The following is a 15,515-nucleotide window of genomic DNA, read 5'->3' as shown; positions in this document are numbered from 1 at the left end:
CAAAAAATATGAATATTTTATATGGTCGATTGTTCGCGGCGGGCGCAATCAGGGCACTTCACACTTTTGGCATTCACTGCATTCGACAGAATATACGAGAACGGAATAAACTGCAGACCACTGTAGTTATGTCTATTGTGACTATAATGAAAGTGAAATAAAGATGAGTCTCTGGTATGAATGTGAATTCTCAAAAATGAGCATCGAATAAGTCGCACACAACTCTAAGATTGATCGCTTAAAGTTTTGTAGGAAAGTATGCAGTTTTTATAGGTCTCTTTGGTGGGGCAAAGAGTGGGTCTGATCGGTGTTGAGACAGTTCTTACTCGAAGAATTATAATATTAATACGCGAGCGAAAAACTTTGGATCCCTTTTGACGAAAAATGCGGAAACGAAGGTGAATGAAATTTTGCACAGTTATAGTTGATATGGTAAAGGAGTGCATCGAGCTATTATTATTTTGAAATTATGCTTTTAACATACATTTTTTTTTAACAAATAAAACATTACACACACTGCAATGTGCACACTACCATCTTTTTGAATAACAAGCCTTTACATACGAATTTATACTCTTTTGTTCATGGTTGAAGTCTGTTGTCAAATAAAAAATGGATTGTTTTTCTTTTTTTAAATCTGAAATAAAAGAAGAAGAAGATAATTAAATTTAAGATAGAATTTCGACCATTGGGTGATCTCTAGTACTGTATAAATCGTCCACAACGAACGCAAAGTCTATTCACCTGATGCGTACTATAATTAGATTTTTTAAACTTAGAATTTAGTTGTTATGTCGTCAGTACAAAGAACTGCAGCTTTACCTCTTACAAATCCGAGTAATAACAGACGTACAGTGGCATTTATACTATTCAATATAATAAACACTCGTTTGAGGCCAGGGGGCCTATTATGAGCTCTTAAATCCATTCACTTTACGTCCTTATACAGTCAGTATAAGGACGTAAAGTGAATGGATTTAGGAGCTCATAATAGGCCCCCAGGGGGTCAAATTATCACTTATATCGGTTTTCATCACTCTTCCTAATTTCCAATAATAATCACAAGAGTATAGCGCGACTGTTACATAGAAGACCCCCTATTCAAAACGGTTTTACATAATGTATGTATGTAAATAAAGCTAGCCATACACGTTACGGTTCATCTGCACAGGCATGCCCTTGCAAAAAATATTTTAGTCATACTAAGATAGAAAAGTTTAACACCATCCAATTTACCGTCAATTTTGCCTGAGCAGTCAAACACCTCTACACTCTTACGCATGATTTATATGCATCCGCGCGAACGAGCGGTTTGGCTACTATACTGCGATTTCACAAGCAAAAGTATGTAACGATTTACTTAGGGAGCGAACTCACGGCGCGGTTTTTTCCCGCGCCCGCCGCGGTTTTTTCCACTTAAAAAAGATGTAGAGTGCGTGCGGAGCTGCAACCTAAGCAATTTCTTCAGAAATGTATTCAGGTTAGCTAGAAGGTAAACATCACTTTTTGTCTACGACGCACCGTTTTAAAAATATGAGCAAAAAAACTCAAAACTGGGAACTATAACCCACTCCCCCACTCCGGCTCCACCCCTAGGAGCGGGGACTCTTAGTATGTTTACCTTCTGGATATCCTGAACACATTTCTGAAGAAATTGCTTAGGTTGCAGCTCACGCACTCTACACCTTCATTTTGACTATTCTTTGGGTGGACTACGCGCAAATGAGGGGTTTTATTTCAGAACAGTTCTTAGCGCGCGGTCACGCTGTCATTTACATACAATTGCTTGTCATCTCGTGGTATAGCCGCCAAAACGCGCGTTCGGGTACGTTCGCGTACGCATATAACTCGAGCCTTACGTGTATGGCCAACATAAGAGGTGACGTAATAGACAATTTTAGCAATAGACCTTTAACATTGAAACAGAAAAGGACCTAACAATACCTTACAGTACACAAAGAGTAACAACATACTAATCGATAGCTTCCCCTCAAGATGGCGATAGAACCTTATTATCTACGGGTCGAAAAGATTTATAATACAATACAGGTAGGCCAAAACAGTTCAGAGTCTACAGCCAAGTTGTCATCGTCAAATACGACGAAGTCCAAAAACAGAAATCAGAAAAAAATTATACCAAGTGAAATTCGAATAGCCTCATTCTTTCTCCATTTTTTTTCTTCTCCCGGTCTTCGTCATTGTTTTTGGCGATGGCAACTTAGCCAAAGGCATTAAAATTCCATCTTATATTAAAATTTGATGTCAATTTCGTAATCTAGTTAAAAGGTAGTCGTATATCGCCATCTACTATCACAAGTCCGACACGGCGGTTCGTTGAAAAACTTGTTTTTGTTGCACTATTTAACCTGATATGAAGTACTAATCGTATTGTGCGAAACGCTATTGGGGGCCATTCATGAATCACGTCACACGAATTTAGAACAAACCCTCCGACTTGACAAACGTTTCCAAATTAATTTTAGACCCTCTTTCCCCTATGAAAATTAGTACACAGTTTATTATGCGGCAAACACAGTGGCAAATAAAAAGGTAGCAAAAAATAATACTTCATATTATACACGTGCCACGCCACAATGCTTTTGACCCTTTCTACCTACCCCTTGTCACGAGTGTCGCGTTCGGTTGATTACTCTCCCTAAACGTGTGACGTAATTTATGGATGCCCCCCACAAGGAAGACATTTTTAGAGCGACACAAGCTTTTGAACGACCACCTCCATCACAAATGAGAGAATGCAGTTAAATCGAAATAAGTGCTCGAAAAACTTTAGTGACACTTTCAAAAATACATTTAATTAAAAATGTAAAAATATTTACATCGATCTCGCGAGCGACCTCGATTCTCGCGATTCGAACATTCCGCAACTCTTCGAAGTGAATTCGTAATACTGCTCTCATGCACGACTAGGTATAATAACGTTGATAAATTTCAGAAAACTTCTATCTATGTACTACGCTTAGCTAACGTCTACTGATCCAGTCGTTTCCGATAACGCGCGACATAAGCGTCAGATATCCATTACAATCTATACGAAGAAAAAAAAAACGGATACAGAGTACGTAAATTTTTGGTAATATCAAATTTAATTAAAAAATATGAAGAAATATCGTAATACAAAGATATGGCTTAACTTAGTCAAAATACTTAACGAAATTAATACAATAACGTCCACCGGTACGCTTTACAACATTCGAGCGACATTAGGGCGCTGCCTAAACTCAGTGTCCTAAACATTATGTACTTGTAACACCAGAGAAATCACTGCCAGCATTTAGAGCACTGAATTTAGGCCCGCCTGAAGCGCCCTTACGATGGATACATGATTTCTAAAACATATTTGCACGTAACAAGCTCCTATACCTCGACAATATTCTAGCATTCAATCTGAGAAAATAAACTTTAACTACGTGTACTTCAACCGAACGGGGATATTTCTGAGTCGCAGCTCCTTCCGTCTGACAGCTGACACTTTGACGTTGACAACGCGCTTGTCAGTCTGACAGCTGTCATTTGACGTTGAGAACTCGCTTGTCAGTCTGACAGCTGTCACTTCCGTAGTCCGGCGGATGGATCTCGGGCGAAATGACGACGAGTTACCTGGAGGCGGGAGCTTGCGCCATGAGGGTCGAGCTGGGAGGTCTACGCGTCTTCGTTCAGCTGCTTGAAGAGGAGCGTCTCCTCGAAGATGTACTGCTTGAGGGTCTCCTTCGGGAGGTTGTCCAGCTCCATCGTGAAACGGAACGGCTCCTCTGCGACAGGCTGCGAAAGAAACAATGGTTAGATCTGGGCGAAAACGTTTCTTGTAAATGTCTTAAATCTTAATTCAAAAGTTTTTTTTTTCGAATTATTAATAGCGTGTCTGATTTTTTCAATACAAAATTTCTGGGCTACTACAGAAGGTAACAAATTCACTTTGATTTCGGATAAATATTACATGTGTGAAAAATGGGGTTCGATGTATTGGAAACGTATAAAAACATTGAAATCTGTACGCTTTCGGAGGACGAAAAACGTTAAATTAAATAAACGAGATTCGATTTCAATTCAATCCGGTCGCGATCGGCAGCCACGGTGCCGCGGGGTGTACACAATATCATAGCACGAACTTGGCATTATTTATGAACGTTTGTCGTATACACTGTAGTTTATACAATATAATATGAAAGTCTTAGTTAGGGTGGTATAAAAGATCTTAAGGTACAATAATAGGGACGTTGCCTAGCATAAAATTTTATTTTCTTACAAAGTACTTAATAGATATAAATAAATTAAATATTTAGGTGCTACACTGTTCCAAGTAGCTTTTGCCCGCGGATTAGACCGAGTGAAATAGTATTCCTGGCATATCAACTTCAATTCCCCGGTAGAATTTCGAGAAAAGACATAAGGTACCTTTCTAATGATAAAAGAACTAAAATACATCGGTTCAGTTATATCTGGGAGAGCCATGCTTCGGCACAAATGGGCCGGCTCGACCGGAGAAATACCACGTTCTCATAGAAAACCGGCGTGAAACAGCGCTTGCGCTGTGTTTCGGCGAGTGAGTGAGTTCACCGGAGGCCCAATCCCCTACCCTATTCCCTTCCCTACCCTCCCCTATTCCCTTCCCTTCCCTACCCTATTCCCTCTTAGAAGGCCGGCAACGCACCTGCAGCTCTTGTGATGCTGCGAGTGTCCATGGGCGACGAAAGTTTCTTTCCATCAGGTGACCCGTTTGCTCATTTGCCCCCTTATTTCATTAAAAAAAACTAGGGACTATATAATAATCCCTAAAACATCACCAACTTTACCTCTTTATTAATAATATAGACAATAATAATTATTATATTATTGTCTTATTGTACTTAGAATTGTGGCCCCCACCGCCGGCGCCGTACGAAAAGGCCTCGGGCTGTAACTGAACTTGTGTATACAGTACGAGTATTATACACTTATATTACTACAAAACGTGACGTGGTTACACCGTTAATATTTAACGAGTAGCTAATATATTGAAACTTTGAAAGGAACAAATGTAACAATAAAATTATTAATCCAACTGTTACTAGTTTTCGCATACTTACGTAAATGATTGATGGGTGTTTGTTATAATCGTAACAAGTTCTGTGGTTATTTTTATAGACATTGCTAAAATTAACCTTAAGCGCGCGTTCAGACGTGCGCGTTTTCTGCGCGTTTTTTGCTCGCGCGGATTCATCACATGTGAAATTGCTATGAATGATGAATCCGCGCGAGCAGAAAACGCGCACGTCTGAACGCGCGCCAACTGTAACTACAAACATGTGGTGCAACCCACTCTTGAAATTCAATAGCTTTGTCCACACTGTGCCTTTTTCTGTTCGTCAAGGGCATGTGTTATAGCGCAGTCAACAGCGAACGTAAGGCATGCCTGCGATGCATGCCCTCTGACCGTATCCAAAAAACAAAAATGACAATGTTGGCGTTGCGTTTGTTGATGCATTCAATTATTGAATGCGCCAAAACGAAAGTTGAATGAAAGAAGATGACGAAAATTGAAGACGAAAGCGCATAGTGTGGACATAGCTAATCTGAAATACTGTAGTATTCGTTACTTGACAATATTTGGGTGGAAAATTGCGTATATAATGGAGTGTATGTTTAATATTCTGCAGAATGATGTGATATACCTTCGGGAAATACGGGCCAAGCAAATATGAGCCTTATTTGTTAAACAAACTTCACAATCGACCAGATTATTCGGTGGCTGGAGGCTATTCCACCATAACTGAATATTTCAACTCCCTGCGGGCTGAACTAAATTTTTACTGTTGAATACCTTGAGGTACTTTTGTATAATATGTTCTGTCAAATTCATTTATTGTTATTGTGGATGTAATAGTACGAAATACGGTAAATCGCTATGGTGGCTTTCCGATGCCGCAACTGTTTGGAGTGGTGTCAACCAAAATGAAATCTATAAGATACTTCAAACCATAAAGTTAATATACCTAGCGGAATAGAGCAACAATCTCGAGCTGTCAAACGAAACCGAAATTGCTTTCATCTGTGTGTAAAAATATGTGTACGTATACTCTCACACAAGCATGATTGAACATGATTTCTATGAGAATAAATTGTCAACGTGCGGCACGTGCCGACTGGACGTCAAAAAAGAGTTCTGCTGTCATGTATCACACATCTCTTTTTAGCACGCAGTGTTACTGATAGTGACATCTCTCTTGCTCAGGCCTTTGTTTCTCTATTCCGTTAGGTATATTAACTTTATGCTTCAAACATTGGCATTTTATTTTAATTTTTGTCCTTCGCTATTGCGTGTCGTGAGGAACGGAACGCCACCTTAAAAGCTAAAGTAAGTTTTCGTAGTCCTTATTACTATTGATGCTACGAGTTTTCAACATCAAGAGGTGGCAATTTCCAGGTTGTGACTGTAAATTCTAGGATGTTTCATAGCCATATAGCATACTGAATATAGCATATACAGTAGCTAATTAAATCATCTGTAAAATAATAAGTAAAAACTTTTAGCTGATTACTGACAACAAAATATTTTGCTAAATTTCTGAAGGGGGGCAACTCTAGTATATTTTGGATAGAAACCTACAGAGTCCATATCCCAAACATTAGAAACAACCAGTTTTTATTATTCATACGAAATAACCTCACTGAATCGTTCGCAAAAGGCATCAAATATTGAGCGCACGAGCGGGCATCTTTATTCATTTTTCCCTCACTATTGGTTCAGTAAATACATAGCGTGAAATTGAACGCGTGTTTGACGTGCTCGGCTCGGCTATTGGGAAGTGCCGCATCACGCATCCGTTATTACTGGTCAGGTAGGCACTATTTAGAGAAGTTGATTCATATAGACCTATATAATTTGGTCGCGGTATGTTTTGACAGCAGAAAGATGGCAACTTAGTGAAACACACTAGGCCGAAAAAACGCGGCCCAAGTTCGGCCTGTTCGGCAATGCATTTTAATAATTAAATTACTGATGACACAGCATGCCGAAATTACGTCGCGTTATATTGTATACATAGCGCATTGCTGACGTAATCATGCCGAACTTCGGCCGCGTAACTTCGGCACGGTGTGTTTAGACACATACGCTAAATTGACGTAACCCGACCAAATGACATTGGCCCATCGCCTTCCTATAAATCAATTTCTTTGATGGTACATATACTAGATACGGTATACCGTATACCCCACCGTACCCTATGATTAAGTATCGCACCGATATAGATTTCATACGTGACCACGTTTCCTTATTTTATTATTTGTATTACAGGTGACACGTGTATGAAATAAAACTAGCTAAAAGCCGAGCTTTGTGTGGGCTCGCATCTACATATAAATTACTATGTTAAAGCACAAATCAATAGGCGTGATAGTTTTTCCGTAAAGTGTACCACAAAATGTACAATGTACATGCTATGGGATATAAAATATATAATTACGGAATATAAGAGAGCGTGACCATGAGAAAAAATAAACACAATTTTTTCAGCACCGCTGTTTTTGTCATGTGATTTTTCAATATTTCGGACAAAGCCAAGCAGACCGTAATTACGGTTATTCACTGTGTAAATCCACATTAATATGTATGCCATATAATTGTAAGAGAAATTAATGTAATCTTGGTACGTGACAAAATTGTGTACAAGAGACAAACAAAGGATATAGGCGACTGCCACATGGACGACCCTAATTATTGTAATAAAAAAATATGTATGCGAAAGTGTGTCCGTCCATCTATCTGTTACGCCTAAACCGCTGTACCGATTCCCCGGTCTCGAGAAAGGACATATAATACTTTTTATCCCGGAAGAATGTACGGTTCCCGCGCGATGAACGTAATTTTGGTTCAAGGGAGTGGCGGGCGTCATATTGTAGTAATTAAATCAGAAAGGGAGTTAGCATACAGACCATTCAACACGACAATAATCATAACGTCTGTTGGCGAACGTTTCAGCATCTGTCGTAGAACAGCTTATACGTGGGAGAGCCATGCTTCTGCACGAATGGGCCGGCTCGACCGGAGAAATACCACGTTCTCACAGAAAACCGGCCTTCCCTACCCTCCCCTATTCCCTTCCCATCCCTACCCTCCCCTATTATCCTATTCCCTCTTAAAAGGCCGGCAACGCACCTGCAGCTCTTCTGATGCTGCGAGTGTCCATGGGCGACGGAAGTTGCTTTCCATCAGGTGACCCGTTTGCTCGTTTTACTGTTTCATTAATTTTCCGCTGTTTGGATTTTTCGCTAACAGCCTGTTTGAGGATTAATGGAACTCCGTGACGACGCCGACAATTAATGAAAAGTTAATTTGCATAAATACGTATACAACCTCCTTTGAATTATAATTTTCCGCCCCAAAAAAAAGTTAAATTAAAAAGTACATACACTCCCAATTCCCAAATTAACTCTGTTAAAGAGTTTGTTCATAATGTATGTTGATAATTATTGGTAACGATGCATTAATTTGTAATAATTTGCATGAGTTCAAAGTTCAGACGTTGGTTTCAACGGATATTCATCCAAATTGAAGACGCAAGCAGATGAAGTGGACAACTTACATTTTATAATTATTTATAGCAGGGCAATTATTCTTTTTTTTTCCCTTATAATTTGAACAAACCTTGTAACTTACCTAATTCATTATCTGGCTAATATAATATCTGGCTATACATAAAATCCATATTTTTTTTTATTCCAAATAATTTCCCCGGCCTTATAATATCTGGCTATACATAAAATCCATATTTTTTTTTATTCCAAATAATTTCCCCGGCCTTAAAGCCTCAATTTATGTAAATTCATATACTCGATTATAAATATATGCGTAAAACATTTTGAGCACAAAATATGTACCTTTATTTTACAAAGTAGTAAAAGTTACGAGGGCTGCCTTTTAAGTTTTGTCGTTTGGAATAAATACAGATAATCTAATAGAATTATCACCTTTTTTTTTTTAGAATTCTTCGCGATATTTAAAATGCTTTTGCATGCGTTCAAACCAGTTTTTAAAACATTTATTCCAGTTCAAAGTTGGGTAGTCAAAATGGCCGATATTTACGCGTAAACAGCTTCTTTAGGTGAGTTTAAACGTTGGCCACAAAGACTTTGCTTAATTTTGTGGAACTTATTAAAATCCTTAGGGCTCAAGCCAGGGCTGTAAGGCGGATGATCTAAAATTTCAACGTTTTGGGTTTACAAATACATCTTTGTTTGACCGGCGATGTGCGAACATGCGTTGTCATGGCCAGGAACATACGACGTCTTGAATCGTTTTTTTCGAAATTCGGTGATGACTTTTGGCAAACAAGCTGTGGTATACCAGTCAGCGGTAACCGTTTTGCAATCTTCGAGTACAATAGTGGCGATGTGACCACCCTTTCTCACAATGGAGGCAAACAATTTTTTTTAAATTGCTCTGTGAGTCCATGACTTTGGTCGATTTTGGCTCATTCTAGAAGACCCAGACTGCTGCTTAGAATTTGGATCATAAGCATATATCCAAAATTCGTCACCATTGAGCAAATTATAAACGTGCTTTGACTCTCCTCGGTTGAATTGCTGCAGAGTTTTGCGACAAAAACTAACACGGATTGTTTTTGGTCGTCGCTAAGCAAACAAGGTATCTAATGGGAAATCACCATTTTTACTCCAAGTTTTTCGTGCAAGATTTTTTGGACACTGGTCCCTGAAATGCCTATGGATGCCTCTATTTCGCGATATATCACATGACGGTCTTCGAGGATTAGCTGCTGCACGGCTTCAATATTCTCTACTTGCGTTACGATGGTTTTTGGACAACCATCACGTGGCTGGTCACTGAGGCTAGGGTGTCCACTTTAAACTTCTAAATACCAACATTCTATAATCCTAAGACATGGTCCTACATCACTAAGTACAGAAGTGTTCTCCTCAAAACGCCGAAGTCGCGATAATCAACTTCGTTAGTTGTAAAAAATTATCGCACGGAAATTTTCCTTTAACATTTCCATTTTTACAACCGACTTGTCACCTTTGAATATACGATACAATAAGACTATTCGACCAATCTGAATAATTTCTTTTGTTTTTGAAATCCAAATACAAGGAGATTAAAATCCCATACGGTTTTTTTTCAATGATCGCGGGAAGCTTACAAACGACAGAACTTAAAAGGCAGCCCTCGTATTTGTCTCCAATGATCAATGGTATTCGAGAAATAAATACCTTTATTTCACACTGTAATAAAACATTTTTTTACCAATAACACAGAATATATATAAGTAGTACCAACCAATAATAATAATCGTTATTCGAGACTATAATTTTCTTTAGAACTTTTACATCAATAAAGTCTGATAGAAAGTTCTGTACTTGTTAAATTAAGTTACTTACCTACTTTTAATTTCTTTATTCATAATTCTTTTTACATGCTTTATTATGTCACTATTTCTTTCTACAAACGGTGTACATTTTGAATTTCTTAGTAATTTTAATTATATTATTTAAAAGCAGTCACTTTATTCAAATAGAAGTTTTATTCATAGAATTAGTATTGTAATCTATGCTTATATAATAAATGCGAAAGTGTATCTGTCTGTTACCTCTTCACCCCCAAACCGCTGAACCGATTTTGATGAAATTTTGTATGGAGATACTTTGAGTTCCGGGAAAGGATATAGGATACTTTTATCCCGGAAGAATGTACGGTTCCCACGCGATTTGGCGCGCAATGGAGTCGCGGGCGTCATCTAGTAGCCTAAAAAGTATTCATTGACGGCCGTAGTAACCTAATTAACCCAGGTTCTAACTCCGCCTTATATTAATAAAATATGTGTGGCAAGTGCTAACGGTAGATTTTCTTTAATTGCGAGACGTAATATTACCAATGCGTAACATTAAGATTTAAGCAGGTAATAATTTAAAAATCCGCCTTAACGACTCTCATGAATCGAGATTTATATTAATAAGCGTTATAATTCGACAGGGGCATACTCAGGCGTTTTCCACGGGGGGCCGGGGGTCGGCAGGTCGGGGGTCGGGGGGTCAGGGAGGGCTGTTAACTCGATTTCCCTCAAGACCACTCGTCCTCGTTCACCTACGGTAACACTGACCATGGGTCATCATCACGAAAGTACTCCGAAAATGTGTTTTAAATAGCAACTCAAGGAAAATGTGGAAAATTTACCAAAAATAGGTTAGGTTCATATTTTGGCTGTGTAATGTGTATGTATGATATTATGTATGTATAATACAGACTAAAAAGTGGGGAAATAGCTTAAGAGGTAATATGATGGGCTATATAGAGGTAATATGAGTCTACTGGCACCTTACTCTAAGATCAGATCAGTAGCTAATTACGAATGTTATAAAGACTGCCAATGAAAATGATGGGTTCATTTGACTTTGTCGCAGTAGGGTAAAAATCAAAACTAGGTCCGCATCTAGTTAGGCGTAGTTTCGTTAGTGTAACACGGTGAGGCACATATAGACGATAAAATTATTTAGCCTCCTAACATCTATTTAAATAAAACTCAAAGGTAATAATACTCAAAGGACTGACATGGTGATCTATCAACGCACAGCCTAAACCACTGGACCGATCGGGCTGAAATTTGGCATGCAGGTAGATATTATGACGTAGGCATCCGCTAAGAAAGGATTTTGATCAATTCCACCTCCAAGGGGTTAAAATAGGGGATGAAAGTTTGTAAATAATAATATTTCTTAACGCGAGCGAAGCCGCGGCCAAAAGCTCGTAGACGATAAAATGATTTAGTCGCCTAACATTAATAATAAAATTATTACGTTGTCTTTTCCAAAGAAAACAAACTTAACCCTAAAAAGAGCGTGGGTGAATACAAGCTACTAATCGCCCGTCCCTCCCACAAAAAGACGTAGCTGAAAAGCTAATTAATCTCCAACCTAGGATTGACTTGTCATTGCCAGCGCAAAACCTGACCTAGATCGGCGATCATTAGCGATCTCGCTGTACAAAAATGGTGGGCGTGATAAATGGAGCGCGTTTATTAAATATTATACTTTATCATGAGGTTTTGGCAACAATTTTCACAATTTTATTAAATACTAGCTGTCCCGGCAAACATTGTTTTGCCATATAAATAATTTTTGGTATGAAAAATAGATGCCAACATCTATTTTTCATACCAAAAATTATTAATTATTGATTCTCAGACCTACTCAATATGCTCATTGCTCACAAAATTTCATGAAAATCGGTTAAGCCGTTTCGGAGGAGTACGGGAACGAACATTGTGACACGAGAATTTTATATACTTATAAGATTTTGTTAGGTAACATGTTGGGAATTGCAAGATAATTTCATTTTTAGGGAGGTCGATCGATCTACATTATTTGGTCAGTGATGTCGAGCTTTCAAACATCAAGCGAAAGGAACTACGCTAGTATGACCAAAATCATAATTCATAAGTAAGCGTTAGTAAGCCGTTAGTTATATTGCAAAATGTCATCAAGCGTCCTCCTCTCAATGTCACCGATTATTATATTGCGTGTGGTCAAATTATGAATTATCACTGGTTTCTTCTTTTTTTTTTAAATCTAATTAAAGGACTTTATCGTAAACGATAATGCCGTCCTTATAGGTATTCAATACAAATAATAAAAATTGAAAATCAACAAATCAGCCTCATTCCAAACATACTATGTGGTCCAGATATATCTCTTAAACATCTCTGGGGTGTTTAAGAGATATATCTAAAATCTTATATAATATTTTAGCAGCCTCAGAAGATGGATCAGCCAAGATACTGTTAATACTGCCTACATTATAATAATCACTATTGAGACGTGCCCTCAAGTCTGCGCCCCGAACACACTCCGTCAGTATATGGACAATGTCATCTTGTATATTGCAGATCTCACATAAAGGATTGGGAGCTTTACCCATAAGAAAAGCAAACTTCTTTGACGGAATGTGCCCGGCGCGCAGTCGTAATGCCAAAGTTAGATCCTTTCTATTCAACCCGCATTGACCGATCCACGTCCCTGGTTTCTTCTTAAGTAACACCATCCTTATAGCTCCTCTTATTTCCCCGCTTGGCGTGTGCGACAATAGATGTTTTTTTTGCAGTTCGCACACAACAACTTACCTCGTCGTTGGGATCGTAGTACTGCTCGAGGTAGGGGTGTGCGAGGGCCTCCTCGACCGTGATGCGCTTGTGAGGGTTGAAGGTGAGCATGCGGTGCAGCAGGTCGAGCGCGCGGGGGTCAGCTCCCGGGAACAGCTCCGTCCACGGCACGCGCGGCTTGTACGGCAGCGACTCCAGGTAGCTGCGCGCCTGGGGACAGCATATTACTGGTAAGAGGTATATTTCGGGATATGGACTATGGTCCAAGACTAGACACATTTCATACTTATAATTTTTGATGTAAAACTTTTTGGCTTGTCTCGTGACTCGTGGTTTGGTCCATGGTGTTTAATGTTTATGTACCTGCTACGCTAAAAGATCGAAAACACTCATTGAGCAGAAAAATTGCTCACAACGCGTTGTGGTCACAGTAAAACATCCACAATGCGAAATTCGTGTAATGGCTTTAATGAAAACGCGCACGACGCATTGTGGTATTTGCAGAGAGACCAAATAGCGAAATTCATGCGCGTTTTCATTAGAGCCATATCACGAATTTCGCCACGTGGATGTTTTACTGTGACCACAACGCGTTGTGAGAATTTTTCCGCTCACTGACCGTTTTCGATCATTGAGCGTAACATATCCAAAAGTAAAATCAGGACTCTATCTGTGAGAGTTGACTGGAGTCTTTCGACGATCGCTTTCTTTAATGTAACATAAGTAACCCAAATGAAACTTATCAAGAAAGAACTAACTAAAAATAATAAGTTCTATAGAAACTCTTAATTAGTCTACAAATGAAACATTCCAGACACATAAAATGAAAGTAATACCCGAACAAAATAGCAAACATACCTAAAACATTTAATTTACTGAGCTGTGGCACTGAGAGAACGTTCTCTGGAGCGAAGTCGTTTCGTAATGAGGTTTTGTACATTTGTACACTGTACAGTCGAGCCCTTTAACACATTTCGACCTTACTACTTTGGCAATAGAGTTCAAAACTGGTAAACCACAAATGTTTTTGGCCGTACATTCCGGGAATTTCCCAAACGCCACTTGACTTGTCCCTCTTATTGTCGCTGTCCGCATTGTTCGGGAATGTACAAAAACGTAATGCCGAGCGCGACAATCAAAAACGTTTAATCATTACCATTATAAAGTGTTTCGCCATATTGTTTTAGCGTTCCGTACCCTTACTTTCAATATTATGTTTTTTTTAATGAAATAAGGGGGCAAACGAGCAAACGGGTCACCTGATGGAAAGCAACTTCCGTCGCCCATGGACAGCATCAGAAGAGCTACAAGTGCGTTGCCGGCCTTTTAAGAGGTAATAGGGGAGGGTAGGGGATTGGGCCTCCGATAAACTCACTCACTCGGCGAAACACAGCGCAAGCGCTGTTTCACGCCGGTGAGAACGTGGTATTTCTCCGGTCGAGCCGGCCCATTCGTGCCGAAGCATGACTCTCCCACGTATACATTGCGACTTGCGAGACAGACTGTACAGGACAAAGTGTTAGGAATGCCTTATGGCTAATAAAGCTATTACATTGAGGATTTCATAATCCTGGAGTATAGCAAAGTAAAAGGATAAAGGCAAACTTCTCCACTTCTTTCATTATGGCCGCCGCAATGAGACTGAGAATGGAAACAATATCACCTGTAACTATTTTGGTGACATGTTAAAAGGTGTACTGCTACACAGTTGCAAATTGCGATATATAATACAATACATTTTTGTTTTAACGAAGAAGCAGTATATTAAATATTCAATTTTGGTATTTCAGTATTTGCCGATACCGACAGCTTTTGCACGAGTCCAATTCGGACTTGTCTGATTTATTCAAAATGACCTAATTTTAATATTTCAAAGGCGCACTGTAGCCACTGTCTATCATATTTTCAAGAAAGGTCTGCCAAATGATCGCTTTGTTGTCAGTGAATAAGAAAAGATGATTTAATGATTTAAATCTTCGAAAAGTGAAATTCTAAAGCTTTTTCCTTTGGATAGACACATTTTTATGGCTATGGATGACTTCGAATCTTTACTTAGTATTTTTTTTTATAAAATAAAGGGGCAAACGGGCAAACGGGTCACCTGATGGAAAGCAACTTCTGTCGCCCATGGACACTCGCAGCATCAGAAGAGCTGCAGGTGCGTTGCCGGTCTTTTAAGAGGGAATAATGTATTAGGGGAGGGTAGGGAAGGAATAGGAGAAGGTAGGGAAGGGAAAAGGGTAGGGATTGGGCCTCCGGTAAACTCACTCACACGGCGAAACACAGCGCAAGCGCTGTTTCACGCCGGTTTTCTGTGAGCCCGTGGTATTTCTCCGGTCGAGCCGGAACATTCGTGCCGAAGCATGGCTCTCCCACGGAAATTATAAAATAAAATATATAAAAGGA

The 15,515-nt window shown here is 39.2% G+C and overlaps 1 protein-coding gene across 1 annotated transcript in view; it reads right to left on the bottom strand.

Annotated features, from left to right (window-relative positions):
- Positions 1–1,006: 1,006 nt before the first annotated feature.
- LOC121732081 (mitogen-activated protein kinase ERK-A) overlaps positions 1,007–15,515 on the bottom strand; it is a 111,741-nt gene continuing 97,232 nt past the window's right edge. The window contains exons 7-8 of the mRNA XM_042121866.1: positions 13,131–13,319; positions 1,007–3,780 (exon numbers count right to left, since the gene is read on the bottom strand). Coding sequence (XP_041977800.1) covers positions 3,661–3,780; positions 13,131–13,319 — 309 coding nt within the window. The 3' untranslated portion in view covers positions 1,007–3,660. The remainder of the gene's footprint in view (positions 3,781–13,130; positions 13,320–15,515) is intronic.

Source organism: Aricia agestis, chromosome 11 (genome assembly GCF_905147365.1).
Source record: "Aricia agestis chromosome 11, ilAriAges1.1, whole genome shotgun sequence".
NCBI lineage: Eukaryota > Metazoa > Arthropoda > Insecta > Lepidoptera > Lycaenidae > Aricia > Aricia agestis.
This window is presented reverse-complemented; position numbering and strand designations above follow the sequence as displayed.